This window comes from Dermacentor andersoni, chromosome 4 (genome assembly GCF_023375885.2).
Source record: "Dermacentor andersoni chromosome 4, qqDerAnde1_hic_scaffold, whole genome shotgun sequence".
Taxonomy (NCBI): Eukaryota; Metazoa; Arthropoda; class Arachnida; order Ixodida; family Ixodidae; genus Dermacentor; species Dermacentor andersoni.
In genome coordinates this window covers 146016348-146033603 of record NC_092817.1, presented here as the reverse complement: position 1 = coordinate 146033603, position 17256 = coordinate 146016348, and the positions used below count along the sequence as shown (strand labels likewise).

The window sequence follows — 17256 nt, the reverse complement described above, 5'->3', positions numbered from 1 at the left end:
CTACCTGCTAGCTCATCTTACGCGTGGTATTTATACTCAATTATATTCGCAAGCTTCAAGTTAAATATAATATTTTACGTCTGATCCATAGAAAACGTGTTCACTTCGTTCCGCTATCTATGTGCGTCACTTTGACAAATTTCCAAGTTGTTGAACATAAATCATTTTGTTTAAGAGTTTTCACCGATTGTGGCTCAGTTAATAAGTATTTAGGGGAACAGTTATTTTACTATTGATGCAAAATTGTTCTTGAGCGATCAAACTTATTAGGAAACCGGCCTGGTTTTTGTCAGGCAGCGAGATTTGTGCGAAGATTAATGCGGATGTAGTGAAATGGTTAGCAAGACAAGAATCGTTCCCTATGGAAGACGGCAACATAGGAGTTTACTCGCGACTGGTTTTGTTCAAGAAAACACAGATTTCTATGTTCTACACGTGGCGTCTTCATTCTCAGTTGTGTTACTCTGCCATGTGTTGTGAAGAACTAAGTGGCTTACACTTGAACGCTTTGGTGGGTTGTGCTGCTTAGAAAGCGTTCTCAAATCGAATTGATCGCTTGTAGTTGCATAATTTGGTTTGTGAGCAATCCACATGATGATTTTTCCTGTGTTTTGTTTGTAGAACTGCTAGCTATCACGTAGACTCTGTTCTCTTGATCGATCGAAGCACTCGCAAGAGAAGCTTCTCTCAATCAATCCAAGCATTTTTAAGAGAAGCACCACCACGTGCAAAACAAGTCAGAACTTGTTGCGGGGCATTTTAGTCCACCTGCTCTTCTGACACAATGCGTAGCACCTGTTTGTGCATTATTGAGAATTATAATTAAGGCTGCTGTCTGTCTTTCTTTCAGTTCGTGTACATGGCTAACATTCCTGGCGTGAGTATTGACCGCCCAAGTTATGACATGTGCCATCCAGACGCCCAAAGTGAAGGAAGTGAGTTTTACCAGCGTGTGGCACAAAATCCAATTTTGTTGCTGATTTGCTATGAGCTGACAGTTCAGCATTATGTTGGGAGTTATATTCAATACATATATCAGATTTATCTGGTAACGATAATAAAAAGCGACAAAGTAGTCAGGCTATGCATTTCAGTTTTCATTAAATTTAATACTAGAGGTCATTTGTACACATAGAAGTAAGCGCAATCAACCGGAATGAAAAATTCTTTATATGCCAAGTGCTAAAACGTGCCTAACAACGGTGTGCGTTCACAAAAAATTGCAAAGAGGGAGACGGATCTTGAAGATTAGCAACCCTATAAAGAATCAACTTAGGCTTTCTCGCCACTTTCAAAGATAACCATGGAAAACCATGCGTTATGAAGGACTTTTAAATTGACTTAAGAAGCGTATTGACGCGCAATATATATATATATATATATATATATATATATATATATATATATATATATATATATATATATATACATATATATATATATATATATATATATATATATATATATATATATATATATATATATATACATAAAATCTTCCTAAAGCTGACCTCCCAGTATTATTGCAAACATTGTAAGGATTTGAAGGATGAGACATATTTGCTGGAATACCATATTACGGCTATAAAAAGGCATGACTAGATGACTGCTTCTAAACATACCGGCCGTAATCGACTTTGTAATACAAAATAATAGGTGCGTCTTATCTGTCGTCTAGAGATGTTACTTTGACTGTACTTATTGATAGTAGGAGATGAGCTGGCCGGCATTAAACCGTATTAACAGGCACAAACATATACGGCGTGCGGGTAATAGCTAGTTTGCGTACTAAAAATATTTCCGTCTAGTTATCTAAACCTCACTGTAGTCCCTTGAAGGGTTATGCATGAGCTCGTGCAGTAGCGTACAGTAAATAATTGTAAGCATTTTGTACTTTCTGTTTGCTTTAAAGAGGTCACGTATGTTGCCCTAAACTATCTGCGACTCTGTCACTGTGGAAGTGCGTCTCTTTTTCAACGAAATACCACTGACAAGAGAAAACTGCTGACAGATATCTTCCTTTTTTTCAGGGGAAGCTGCCGAGAAGGTAAGCTGCACATTCTCCAATCCCACCAACTGCGGCTGGTTCCCCGAGAACCAGGTCGCTGATACCAAGTGGGTTCTCTACACTGGAGGTTCCTGGTATCCTGGGCTTCGATGGCAGCCCCCCTACCGTGATTCACAGAAAGGTAGAGATCGGAATTACAGACGTCCGCTATTCTAACCACCTAAATGCACTACTCATTCTAAAGCTAGTGCTTTCGCCGGCTACTCACTTTTAGGAGAGTTCATTTCCAGCATTTTTTCTTCACCAACGAGACTCAGGTCTATTGCTGATAAAGAATTTCTGATGCTCCGTAAGCTGGCACATAAATGACTTCCATCGAACGTACAGAGTTCTAAGCAATAAAAATATTTTCATCTCAACATTATATGGTCGCAGCATAGGTATAGGACAATGCGGCTTGCATTATTTTTCTGCGCTTTCTTTGTGAAGATCAGAAGAAATCTATAAGCTCGCAAAAAATTTTCTCATAAGGTTTGCAGTAGGTAATGTCCTTTAAATGCTTGGGGTGTAATGTTCATTTGCGTTAACACTGAAAGGATTTTTTTGCTGGAGCTTCACCAACCTTTGACTCCGCAATGAATGCAAAGTGCCCTTCCTATAGTACGTCTGCTTACTCGACACAGCTAGAAGTTATCTTCATAGTATCGCTTTCACTTTCGAGCCGCATTGCTTATAGATAGCGCTGGAACTGCTGCAGTTGTACGGACATATGGAAAAAAGTTTAGCGTTAAGCTATCTAGCAGTACGCGACTGTTCCTTTCGTTTGCTTGTTTGAATATATGCTCGATGAAAGAAACATTAAAAAAATGGTATTGCAAATGTAAAACAGTTTTGCAATATTACAGGTTTAAACTTATTCATAATCATTAAATTGTTCCACACACAATTTTTTCTTCTTTGATAATTTTCTTTTCTTGAGAATTACCTGCATACCTCAGGTGTATCACACCAGATATTTATGTTTAATAATGTTACTTCAAAGCGGCTATCGTTTGTGCTGTTCCCAATATATACCATGGAAAAGTTCTCAACTTTGATTCAACAAGAAAGACGTTAAAATCAAAATATGAAACATAAAACACATTGTTGCGCTGAAAAGCAAAGAAACAAGCACCGTCAGTGTTTTTGGAACCAGGCGTTGGTGTTTCTATTTTGCTATTATGTAGGAGCCTATATGTACGCTCGGAACAGACTTTCCGGCGTAAGACTTGCCCACCTGGTTTCCGTCCAGATGAGCCCTACTCCAGACACTGGCCGCTGTTTCACGTTTTGGTAAGTTACCACCGGATGCACTCATTGTCCTTCCATGGAAATGATTTTGATGCTTAATTCATGACTTTCCACGTGCCTAAACTGTGTGAGATAGAGTAGGAAAATGTACGTATATCTACGTAAAGTTACGTATGTACCTTGCTTTTGTAGAAAAAAATGTTTTACCTTTATACCAAGGACTCCAAATCTTATTTGCAAGTACACTCTCAAAAGAAACTTCCATAAGCACTAAAGAAGAGCGCTCACGTCAGATTGCAAAGCACGATAGTGACACTAACCTTCAAGTGGACTTTCAAGCATTTCGTTTTCTCTGCCTACCAATAATTTTAAACACGAGATAATTGTGACGTTCAATACAGTAGTAGTGCTTCCGGAAATGTGGCGAGGTGGCGTTTGGTGAAACAGGACAGTGTACGTTGCTGAAGCTTTAACTTCAAAATTTATTTCTCGCATCAGTAAAACTGAAAAGAACTCTACGCCGTATGCAAGCAGTTGTGCGAAAAGTATCAATCTAAACAGATAGTTTTAGCATATCCGGTATTCCAATATACACAAAGGTGTTTGCATATTACCGCGTTCCCAGTCGCTGGTGGCGAGAGCTTGTGAAACGTCGTCTAAAAACAATGCCTTAGAGACACTATTTTGTGTTCCGCAGGTGTTCTTGTGGAAAAAAAAAGGAAAGATTTGCAAAAGCAACATATTTGCTACTACGCCCCAGCCGGAAATTTACACCATCAGTGAATCAGAATACATTGAGTTACCTGCAATAGTAACTTTGTGTTTGTCTGGTGGAACTCTGTGCCGCCAGGTTGCGCCACGAACTCGGTCGCTCACGTATACGCCGCCTGTAGCCTGGGACGCTATGGTGGACATGGTCGAATAATGCCATATGGTCAAATTCATTAATTCTGTCACTTTGAGCCAATCAAAAACGCCCAGAGGGCTGCTACTGTGTCTGTGATTTGCTCAAAATACTGCCATCACCAATTTCGACAATATATCGCAATTTGGCAATGCCTTGAATAATCCACAAGCGGTAAGAAGTTTGCCCACAAATTAAAACTCTAATTTCTTTCTAGGTACAACATGTGGCACCCAAACACTGGCTACCTGAACCTTATACAGCGTGTGGGTAATGCATCCTACAGCCTGCTATGGACTCGCCGGGGACCTCAGGGCAAGGAGTGGAGGCAAGGTCAAGTGCAACTGCACTCAGACGAGCCTCATCAGGTGGGGTAATAGCGTGGCCAGCAGTTCCTTCAACATATTCATATTGATGCTGGTAGCCAGACGTCTAAGCACTTGGAGTGGGCGAATCGATTGCTGCACAGATGTCACAACACATATTGGGTATTAGGGTACTACGGTTAAAGCCCTCGTCAAAGTGCAGCGGGCCTTGTGTATAGCCCTGGGAGATTCCTTTCATCATTACTAGATTGAAATTGGTAGTGTTGAACATATTTACTTCTTTCTTTTTGTAATGGAACTTATGGTGTCATTGCATCTTTTACTACATCAGACGCTCTGCACTTTCAGTCTCATGCTTCATGCGACAGCTTAGATGGTTCAGTGTACTGATTCGTTTTCGTCTTGAGCGTTATCGAGAAAGGTAAAAGTTGAGAGTGACGGTAGGCGCGAAACATATATGATGGGACAAGATGATGTTGCATGCATGCACCTAATATTGGCGCTCGGGGTTGGGCCTTTTCGCCGAGAGTGCGCACTAGCATGTAATGGTCACATATGTGTCCTCCACCGGTAATCGGGAGCTCAGAAGTTTGGCGGCAGGAAAAACGACGGAGACGAGCTGACGTGATTTACTTTGGTCCCGCGGCCGCCAATTCCTGCCGCTTTCATTGGTGCAAAACACGCAATGGGCTACGGAAACACGCAATAATGCCACGGAATCCACCAGCAACACGCAGTGACCACCCGCCTCGCGTGCACGCACTGCCCGCGTACCCTAAAAATGCTTTTGGAGATCTGTATAAGCAGCTTTCTAGAAAAGGCTAAACATACCTAGGGGTATCGGAATAGATAGGTAATTCTTTTGTAATTTGTCATCCTTAGAACTTGCGGCTTAATAAAAAAGTGAGCTAAATTATAATTCTCATTTGGGCATCATTTTGCTAGCCAAGAGGTTTTGATCAATTTTTAGCAACTGGCCGCAATATAGTAAGTCTAATGGGTATTATAAAAATGACAGTTGCACCCCATTTTTTTCGTTATATATGAAACGTCATGTGTAGAGTAATAAGGTGGACCGACACATTTGTTGACGTTAGGTGCGGTGAGGAAGGACTCGAGGGTGGTAGTCGCACAGGTTACACCGGTGGACATTTAATGAACAACGCTGCACTGATGCAAAGCCTAAAACCCAGCTCGAATTAGGGCTCTCCTCGAATGCGGCGCGGGATACGATGACGCGGCACACTGCCCAGGGGCCGTATTCTGAAACGTTCGCCTTTCACGAAAGTTTCGCCGCCGCGAAAGTCACATTCAATAAGCCAAGCGACTGCTTACACGTGACGTCAGCGTGCACTACCAACGCGCGCTCTCGAACGCTTCACATCGCATGAGAGATCGCGCCCGGCGAGGGCAGAGCGGCTCGGGTGTGTTGTTTTCGAGTGTAGTGGCCGCAGTACGGGTTCTGCGCACTGACTACGTTTGCTTACTGCTTCTTTAGGTAAAATAAATTGAATATGGAGGTGTGAAATGTTTTAGTTTATATGAACTAACAAACATCGCCGCAAAACAACGCGTGTAAAACGCCACCAAAAAGGCTACTATAAACTACCACCTATCTTATCTCTACTACACTCCACCACCAACCGAATGCTAAGAGACGCCAAAAGACATGTTCATTTATTCGATACATGTCGAGAGCACCCATCGGCACCATGACGTTAAAATGACGCAGGCCGAAACTACTAGATGGCGCTGTTTAATTTCCGGTTTTGCTGAAATCTCCAATCAGCGCGCGCCGTTGGAGGAGGCGTGGCCAGGGCGAAACTTTCGCGGAGGCGAACGTTTCAGAATACGGCCCCTGTTCCCGTACCTCGCCCACTAACAGGCGAAGTCCGGGCGTGGCGGCATACGGTCCAACTGAGTTAACTCACGTGGGGGCGTAATCGTCGCTGGCCCGCCGTACGCGGCGGAGACGGCTCGGGTTGCGTAAACAGTGACGGTGACACGGCGACATGCCGCTGAGGTACTGGCCTGAGGATGCCTGGTAGTGCCGGAACTCTGAGAGCACTGGAACCCTGAGAACACTGGAACCGGCCAGGCACAGGACACGGCTAATTTGCCTCGATGGCCCGTCACGAGACTGCCCAGCGGTACATCCCGGATAGCCATCTCGGGACTCGTTCGAACCCCCCCGGCTGAGTTGCAGATGAGGACGGGGAAGCCTACATCTGCCGCTTCTGTACATTTGGGTGATTTCTTTGTAACTTGTGACGGGGTGCGGTAGCTCTGGCTCATCCTCGGCCCGGATTGACAGTTCTCGGGCATAGTGGTCGGAGAGTGCGTTGCCTTCAACTTGCGAGTGAGCCGGGACCCACACGAGCTCAACGACCCGTCCTGGTGATTTGCATTTGGTGAGGATCGCTAGTGCTGCGGGAGAGATGTTCTCCTTGCGGTAGCTTGCGTAGGCCGTCTTGGAGTCTGTGACCACGGTCCTCACTCCCGGTTGTGCGAGTGCGAGGGCCACGGCCACTTCTTCTGCTTCGGCTGTATTCGTCGTCTGTATCGACGCGCCTGTGACCAGTTTATCGATGGTGGTGACGACCTCCGTTGCTCTGGTGCCGTGCTTGGGAAGCGAGGCGTCCGCGTAGAGAACCTCGGGGACCTCTTCCAGCTGTCGAGCCAGTGCCGTGACCCGCGCAGGGCGTCTCTCGTCGTTCCTCCCCGGCTGCATGTTTCGGGGGAGGGGCTTGGTCTTAATAATGTCTCTCCACGTTGTGGGTAGCGGCTCCATTGTAGGTTGCTGTTCAATTTGCCATTCTGTCTTGCGTAGGACGGCCCGACCATGCTCTGTCCGGCTCAGCCTTACTCTCTGGTGGGATAGGTGTGCTTCCACCAGTTCTTCCACCGTGTTGTGGGCACCCATTTCCAGCAGCTTCTGCGTAACGAGTAGACTGGTATGCCCATGGCGAGTTTGACTGCTTTCCTTATCGTCGTGTTCAACGTCTCGCGGTTGATATTTGCAAGCTGGAGGTACGGGGCAGAGTACGTTACGCGTGACATGACGAATGGCTGCACCAGGCGCAGTGCGTCTTCTTCTTTGATCCCTCTGTTCCGGTTGGTGACTCTGCGGATCATGCTCAGGACCTGCTCTGATGTGGTCTTGATTTTGTTGACGGCTGCGTGCGCCTTGCCGTCGCTGTGCAACAGCAGGCCCGTCCGCATTCGCAACTCAGCCGAATGCAGCAAACGATCGTGCGACGCAAGCAAGCGGGGTCGCTAGCGCATCCCGTGCTCTTGCACAAGATGTTCCCAACAGAGCATGACACTTCATGCCCCTTTTGGAGACGATCAAAAGGCACTCTAGCGCACAACCTTGCAGAGTGCACTAAGCTCACGAACCCCCACCATCCCTCCGCCCCCTCCCTCCCCTCCCTCCCCTCCCCCGAGTGATGGGAGACTTTGTTGTCCAGCCCCGACCTACCGACTCAGCTCGCGCTGGCGGCTAGGGGCCAGGAACTGCTGGACGCATATGGGACCTGAGAAGAAGGTTCCACCCCGTCTGGTGCCAGCGCACACCAACCTTTACTAAGGGCTCACTAAAAGTTGATTCTCTCTCTCTCCCCGGCTGCTTCGATCCTCCGTGCTCGCAGCTTCCCGCTCGCTGCTTTGCGCTCGCTCGTCATCCGCTTCTTTCTCTTTCACCAGCCCTCGAGCATGTCTCTTATTTTCCCGCGTCGTGCCGCCTCTGCGGTCGTCGCGGGAAAACAACTAATTCATGAAGATCGCCATATCTCGACGGAAGACGCTATTACAATGCTGGCATGACATTCCTGACATAATCACGATTGAATAATTAAATAATAACAGCGATCTGATTATGAAGATACCGTAGTTGGGAACTGCGGAATAATCTGGACCCCCTGGCGTTCTTTAACTTGCGAATAATTCTAAGTACACTGGTGTTATCGCATTTCGTCCCATCGAAATGTGGCCGCCGTGCCCAGGATTCAATCCCGCGACCTCCTGCTTAGCCGCCCAACGCCACCATAACCACTAAGCAACCACGGCGGGTAATGACGATTGAATGACCACATCATAATTACAATGGAATGACATCGTTGCAACGGGGAAGGTGGTATGATGATGTTACGACAGCGTTACGTGACCGACAGAGCCAAAACAGGGTGACCATGATCTTATGACGACGATGGAACGACCATGACCCCGAGAGCATACGTAGTGGCTTATGTTAGAGGACAACGATGGGGTCAAATGGCGTAAGATTAGATAGATAGATAGATAGATAGATAGATAGATAGATAGATAGATAGATAGATAGATAGATAGATAGATAAATAGATAGATAGATAGATAGATAGATAGATAGATAGATAGATAGATAGATAGATAGATAGATAGATAGATAGATAGATAGATAGATAGATAGATAGACAGACAGATAGATAGATAGATAGATAGATAGATAGATAGATAGATAGATAGATAGATAGATAGATAGATAGATAGATAGATAGATAGATAGATAGATAGATAGATTAAAATTGATCACAAGTACCGTTATCTCCGTTGCCGAAGATCGCCACTAATATACATTGATCTCTGCAGCGTACAGCCGATGTGTCGTGGCCTCCCGTAGACCGACAGACACCACTGAACTAACATTTGAATAGGGCTACAGTTTTTGTAATCTTTTGTTTTCTGGAGCTGCAACTTGCACGTACGGGCGTAATGCGGGCCTGACTGATGCCCGGGCACGAGTCGAGCCCGAAGCTTCTATGGGTAAGCCCTGCCCCGGCACGAGTCAACAATTGCTTAGCCGGCCCGAGCCCGTTCCGGCCTTTTGGGACAGCCTGGGGCCGTGCAGTGCTTTAGTGAGGAGCATAGTTGCCAGGCATTGTTACAAGTGGTTCCAATGCAAGTTTTAATAAACGCAGCAATGGCAAAGAAATTGCGGTGTTTTGCTGTGGCTAACAAAGCCCTATCTGATGTTCAGCGGGGATAATGTAACAATTAGTTTCCACAATCTCTAAATTTTGCATGCTGTTAGCAGGATCAATTGGTTGGTACAGGAAATGCAGAGATGCAAAATAGAATAAAATAAAGGGAAGCACGGTTGCTGCCGTTTATGAAAATAACTGTAGTACATCATCCGCTATAATTTTACTTTTCAGGTAAATAAGGTTTGCTTAAGAAAGGGAAAATGCAGTACTGGAGCAGCATTATCCGATAATTTCCTCGACTTTGGGGCTAAGAAACGTTTATCACGAGCTGCTCCGGTAATTAGCATAATGGCTGTCCTGAGGCTCACTAAAACCGTTCGTACCTTACGTTACACAGGCCCAGAATTACCATTTTGCATCTCACAGGTGTTCAACTGCCATGTATCTCAAACAGACGAGCGTAATGTGTTAGGCACTAGGTATTTGTGATTTGCGTGAGATAATTTGGACTCATGGCACTCATTAGCGAACCCCTAAAATACTCAACTAATTTAGCTTTCGGGCTTATCAGCTTCATTTGAGAAGCAAAGAAGCAGGTATACGGCTCGTCTATGTTTCATGTAAACTTTAATAAAACCTAATGAAGTGGCTGGTATTAGCTTAATTTTAGTAGTCAGCACTATATTCGCCTTATCAGCGTTGAAGATACTTATATGTCCTTACAATATAAGTAATTGCCAGTGGAACTGTCCCGTGAATATATTCTGTAAACAATATGGCAAAGTGATTTGACAATGTTCTATTACTTTTCGCCTCCTAGAAAAACGTGGGTCTATATTGATCAGTGTTTGGCTTGACCAATACAAAAAAGCAATATCATAGCCTTTCGCGTTAGGAATTTTTCAGGTTTTCCTTGATGCTCGCCTTTCAGAAGTAATTTGTAATTTATTTGAAAGATGGGTATATATTCTTGCTCAGAAGAGCACTGAGAGGTATGGGTGTACCAGCGACAAAACATTGATACGAACATGGTCATGATGCTTTGTAGGTGGATATCAATGACCACTGCCAGTAATTTTTTTCAGTCGTCGTTAATGGGTGTTTATTTTACATAACATATTGCAGCTTGTCTTTGAAGCCATGCTCATGCCAGGAAACCCCGGCATGATCGCCATTGACAACTTCGTCCTCAACGACACCCGTTGCAACAGCGGCGAATGTACGTAATACTTTTTTATCGTCGTCGAGTTAAATTTGTTTGGAACTCACTAAATGGTAATTTACTAAATTAATATGACTAAGGTATCTGTACATTTCAATGGAATGTATATTTCAGCTATGACACATGTTGCAAAACTATAGACTGCACTAAGGTGCTGTGAAATATTAAGGCTTATGCCACATCTTAATAACGTTGAACGCTAAAAGAGAAGGGGTGCACTTCACCCGACGAAAGCTAACAGTGCTCCATATACATTGGAGTTCAGAATACATCAAAATGATATAGGTCAATAAATGAACAGTTAAATTTTGAGAGAGGCTTAAACTGCTATTGCGCTGCGAGGAGGAGAATATTTAAATAAATCTTCTAGGCTGAGTGATACGATTTAGGCAGGAGTGCGAGCAATAACAGTAGAAGAGACAGGCAGTTTCCCCCGATGGGCGAAGCATTAGTGCTTCGGAACTAGCTAGCTATCACTCTCAGCTGAGAGTAATATCTAGGCTTAGCTCTTTGGTTTATCATTGCGCTTGTGCTTTATGGAGAGTGTATGCGTGGGCGCAGTTACACGCGGATGCGACGTAGGTGTATGCACCAAAATTACTGGCAACCTGAAAAGCTTCAACGGTTCGTGTAGGTCCTGTACCGGCTTTGCACTTGCGCCATCTGTACTCTCCTGCAAGCAGCGGCGCAGGGATATTGCATGACTTCCACGTTGCGAGACTTTCATGCTATGAGCACTAATAGATCTTTTGCGCTTTCTAATATTCAGATGATTTGGGATAAAATTCATTCGCTATGGATCAAAGTTCTCACGCCTGTGTGCCGGGCTGTGACACTCAAGGAATTCTGTCATGTCAAAAACATCGGGGATTTCCCCTGTGAATATTTGTCGAAATTTACCGCTGGGCACGAGTCTAACTCAATGGGCAACGTTTTAAAGGATCCTATATTTCAAGATACTGGCGGAGTTCCAGCAAATTTCAATGAGCAGCGTCGAGAGGGTACTTTCTTCTAGTGGCATACGCATTTCCGACACTAACATCGTTTTCGTTTTATAGCAGTGTTTTGGTCAGGACCAAATCACTGATGTAACGCAGCATTTAGTGCCGACATATTGTCATAAATGTTTATGTTATTGCATTGACATACCCTCTCCAACTACGTCGATCTTTTGAAATGTATGTCACGGAAGTGCTGCCCATATATTTACGCTGGTGCATTGCGGCGAACTTCAACAGATTGTCAAACGACAATGCAAAAATTCCTCTATATGGTAATAACTCAATCGAGAATATAGGCTTGTTTGAGCAAGTCTGGCTGCAGAATACCGCAGCCTCTGCGGTGCATATATGGCATAAGTAAATATGAGGGAGCGTACGCACAAGATTCGCTCGCAAAAAATATAACACGCTGAAATGCATGATGAACACCACGGTGACAGCGATAGAGACGCCGACTGCGGAAGTGCACCTGAAAGTCCTCATAATTGCGATTGTAATAAAAGTAACTCTGCGGCAAGATGAGTTATATACAAATAAATTTAACAACTATTATACACTCAAGAAATACTATGAAGAAACTAAACTATAGAGAACCTTCATTTACCCATGAGTCAGTGTACTCCCTCAGCTTTTATGTGAATAAGACCACTTCAGTATAAGGTCTTTAACTACAGTAGTTGTTACCTCCTTCAGGACAAAGGTATTTGTAAATATTCATGTGGCATAGTAATCAGCACAGTTCGAAAGTCGGAAGATCGAGCCAGTTTTTCAATCGGGTGATTATTTTTGGCTTTCAAGATAGCCTTATTATGGCAGCACATTACGAAGTTCCTTCCTGATAGGGTATGTTGCCTCTTGTTCCTCAAAGGTCGAGCTTTGCAACAGAATTGGTGACATGGTATTATTTACAAGATAAGCGATAGAAAATGATTGCCACTTTTTATTCATTTAAGTTTATCTGTAATAATGATTGTATATGTTCACCAAAGAGGGCGCAGTTGAAGTACTGCTTCCTTAAATAATTCGGAAGGAAAATACAGGACAACCTTTGCTCGTTTTTCTTCCAATATCGCTCGGAGCTTTGTTTATTTACATATATGCAGTATTTCCGCTCGACCTGTTAAATGAAGTGCTTGCTGGAAATATTTTTCATGTACCTTTCCCATTAGGATGGGATACGTTTATTATCAAGTACGGTAATGTGTTATTGATTAATTTTTACGTGGAATTTTTTAGTGGTAACAATCTGCTCGCAGCTGAAAGCAGCCACATAGCCAAGCCTTTTAGTCGCAGATCCGCAAGCGCACAGAGTAAAATGTCACTCGGCAAAATTGTTACTCTTTTCCCCTTTAAGCACATGCCGGAAAGCAATGAGGGCGTCATGAAACGTGAAAACCGTATGGAGATATTTTTATTCATGAACTGCCTCGTAAGCGTTTGCTGTATTTACTATAAATATTGTGGCCTGTTTTGTAATTCTTTCAAGCAGCTGGAGTGTGCAACTTTGAGTCGGACTCGTGCGGATGGCAGTTGAACAACTGGGAACGTACAAGTGGACTCAGCAGCATGTTGCCTTTAGTTGATCAGTCCACTATGTCACCCTCAGGTAAGCTACAACATAGCTTAGAGATGCGCTGTTACAGAATTTCATAGGGCACCTATAGTAATTTCTTGTTTAGAACTGTTACTCGCTACACAAAGCAATCAACCAACCACGTGGATCTACGAAGCAGCTTTCAAGTTAAATATTTCTTCTCGTGAAACACTTGCATTTGACCCAGATTTCAAGTAGCTTTGACGGCTTGGATGCAGCTGTACGTGTTCCCTTCTTTATTCTGATGAATCTGGTAACTTCTGGTTATGCGCAAACGATGTTCCAGCTTTATTTCTGGCAAATTCCAATTTAGGCTGCAGAAGTTATGTGTGCGCACATTTTCCTAGGTATTTCAGAGAAACGCACTTCTGTTCTCAAGAGTGGCACATATATCCTTCGTTCGTCGTGAAAAGACTGGTAACGCATCAGAATTGCTAGCAGTTTTTGGTCGAAAAAAGCCCGGATCGCCTATAACCCCCATTTCCAATATCAGTGTCTAATTCCACCTAAAAGAACCTCAGGCACACATCAGAAGATTTCTATGAAGATGCAAGCCTGGTAAAGCTCTGTATGAGCTACGAGAAGAAATAACGTCATATTGGTGAGCTCATGTAAAATGCTATTCAGCTAGCTATTTTACTTTGATATTCAAATCGCTGGTTGTGCTTTTTTAGTGTTTATACATGTGTGTTTACCGTAAAAAAAATCATGGCCATTTTTTAATTGTCATATGCCATTCATAAATACCCACGTAATGCACTTCCTTATCGCGCCTGTTCGCTACAACCAGAGCTCTTCGATTGTCCCATTTTCGAAACTACTTATTGGATAATTTTTCAAAATAAGTGGATGCTGATGAAGCAATTGCATATGATTACATTCATGGTTGCATCAAATGTGGGAAACCTAGAAATAGGAGTGCCACGAGGTTGTGCAATGCACCTCCGTGAAAAAACAATATAGTTGCGCAGTGAGTGTGACTGGATCAGTCTGATCCTCAATCACAACCTTCTTTCAGCACGATTTGCTCTAGTGAGCACCGTGTCGCAGGAAATTGGCCGCGATGCGCTCAAGGAAAGTTTCATTTTGCCGGTAACTGGTGCCGCGTCATTCAAATAATCCCCGCATGATGCCCTTCAACGAAACCCAACGTTTGAAGTAATTTCGCAAATGGAACGATCGAAAAGCTCTGCTCCCTAGCATTGTTACGTGCTCATTTAACTCATATTTTAATGCGTAAGCATTCTTTTGCGGGCTCCCCAGTCCTGTCACGCGAAAAGTGTAATGCCCTGTATTTGCATAAAAATCTGTCATTTGGAAAGTTAGGATGTTTAATCCTTATGATAGTGTAAAAGTAGATGACTGGTAGCTTTCAGGCCATTAGGAACGACTTAAAGCAAAAAAATAAATAAATCAATCAATAAATCGAGATACATAATGAATGGATAAATACGATACATAGGGCTTCTTAAAAACGCATTGCCAAGCCTATATATAGTAGGGGTGGGCCAAATGAAATTTGGGGGTGGGTCAACGAGAAATTTGGAGGTGGGCCAATTGAAATTTGGGCGTGGGCCAACATTAAATGCGGGGTGGGCCAACTTGAAATTTGGACATGGCGAACTTAAATTTGGGGGTGGCCAAATTTGACATTTGAACGTAGCGTACTGAAACTTGAGGGTGGGCCAACTTGAAATTTGATGATGGCATAACTTTAATTTGGGAGTGAGAAAAGTCAAATTTGGGGTGGGCAACGTGAAAGCTAGACGTTGGCCGACTGAAATTTGAAGGTGGACCAACATGAACTTTTGGGGTGGGTAAGCTTAAATTGAAGGGTGGGCGAACTTAAATTTGGCAATTGGCCAAGGTGAAGTATCGCGGTGGGCCAACTTCAGATTTTGGGTGGCGCAATGTCCAATTGAACGCTGCTGAGCATCCTTCAAGTTGTCAACATCTCTCGGGCAAGCGAGCGCGTTGAGACGCTTGGCGCGTTTTGATTGGGCCTTATTAAAGCGCAACCAGAACCCAAGCAAGAGCTTCCATGAGCAACGAGCGCGTGCATAAGACAGGCTGGTGACATGGCATCGCGGCGATGCACTCTGCCCTCGCACAACGCTTCACGTGCTGCTGCTGCAGCTGGCGTTCCCTTTCTGCCGCTGCGCTTCTTCAAAGCGCGCATGTGGCCCGCGTTTCGGCTAAGTCGGCACGATTGCATTGAAGGGCCGGGGTGCGGTGAGAAAATCGTACAATTGTCTACTAAAGCCTGACCATTCTTCGGCAACGGGTAGAGGCGCACAAGTTAGGATAAGCAAGTAAGCAAAACTATACGCAAAGCGAAGTCACAGCCTACGGAAACAATGCTCAAGCATCAGTAGGCAATTCTCAGAATTTCCTAGGTTTCTTTCGTTTCAGTCAAATGATGTATAAAATTACAGGAAGATACGCCCTGGCGAAGGCCCCTGGCGGCCGCATGGTGAGCCCTCAAAGCTGGTACGATGCCAGTCAACAGAAGTGCCTCCGCTTCTGGTACTTCCTCGCTGGCTCCCGCTCAGAATCGCTGAATGTCACCCGACTGCTCAACGAAGGCCAAGAGGAGTCGCTCTGGTTTGGTACTACAGTCAATGGCAGAAGTCGAAACTGGTATCAAGCCTCTGTTAACCTGGCCGCTTATGACGAAACACCTACGGTAAGTGGCTCGCAACTATCCCTGAGCCATACATTACTAATATAGAAATTGACTTCCTTCAATGCTGGATAGTCAATCTTCGCATGTCCATGCCTGTTAAGCATGAATATTTTACCATAGCAAACGGAGTCTGAGATTATCCTTATGTTGTCTCAGTGTTGGTTAAACAATTCTTTATTTTGAACTTCCGCTATGTGTAGTCTCATTGACTGTTTATACTTGTGCTAGACAAACGTCACAGCCACAACATGTTTCAATATCTATAGTAATGCATTACACCGTTAACGCAACCTAAGGCTATGAGAAAACACCAAATTAGGCACATATGCAATTTATGATGTCTGGGCAAAGATGTAACAAAGAAGAAGGTGATGCCTGACGTTTGTCGAGAGAAAGGTGGCGGCAGGTGTATACACATAGAAATACGGCACATATCTAAATAACTTTAAGGATTCGGTACCCATTGTATCAAAGTAGCACACACCCATTCTCGAGAATTGGCCAAGAATTGGCGCACACTATATGGCACATGCCCAACATACAGATAAAAAATGGTCATTCAAAGAAAGCACTGACTGTCATCAGCTGTTGCAGTAAGGCATGGCTGCCAACCATGTGGCCCGCGAATAGATTATGAGCGGCCTCCGACCGAGTTTAGACATAATAGTGCACTGTTGCTGCAATCAGAGCATGGCCGTATGATGAGGAAATTGATAACTTTTTTTTTTTTGCCAGAAACAGTGCACGACATGAACCGTTGGCGGCGTCGCAGGCGAGTAAAGATTTCCTGCGAGCGTACAATCTGTTGCTGGCAGCAGAAAAGGCACACAAAAACCGCAGATAATCGTTTTACGGTTGTTTACAGTTTACGGTATGTTTTACGGTTCGGCTTCAGGGCAGGGTGTCACGCATAGGGCCGCTTGCCTACACCTCCGGAGTGCCTAAATTGTGGTGGCTGGCCCGCGTATAATACCGGGGCGTCCCCCTAAGCCGGCTAAGTGGACCCACGCCGTCGTCCGTTTCTATCGCTGACAGGTACTTGTTGGCAAGAGATGAGGCTGTGTTGGGGGAAGGAGAGGGGTTGTTTGAATTAAAAGAATGGGTTTAATTGACTCACTTAGAACTAGCCCCTTGTTATGAAAGCACACAATTTTCGGCAGTGTACATTACTGAAGAAAAGTACACTACATGTCGGAGCACTTTAGATACCTGAGCAAACACCACTCACAGCAGCCGAGATGTCCACTTTTAAGCATTAGTTCTC

At 44.3% G+C, this 17256-nt stretch overlaps 1 protein-coding gene across 2 annotated transcripts in view; it reads left to right on the top strand.

Moving 5' to 3' along the window:
* The window catches only part of LOC126537871 (MAM and LDL-receptor class A domain-containing protein 1-like), a 242010-nt gene that overhangs the window by 196949 nt on the left and 27805 nt on the right, over positions 1–17256 (top strand). For both annotated transcript variants that reach the window (XM_055074502.2, XM_050184968.3), the window contains exons 48-54: positions 851–935; positions 2031–2189; positions 3235–3340; positions 4420–4570; positions 10615–10708; positions 13202–13318; positions 15742–15992. In XM_055074502.2, the coding sequence (XP_054930477.2) occupies positions 851–935; positions 2031–2189; positions 3235–3340; positions 4420–4570; positions 10615–10708; positions 13202–13318; positions 15742–15992 (963 nt within the window). The remainder of the gene's footprint in view (positions 1–850; positions 936–2030; positions 2190–3234; positions 3341–4419; positions 4571–10614; positions 10709–13201; positions 13319–15741; positions 15993–17256) is intronic.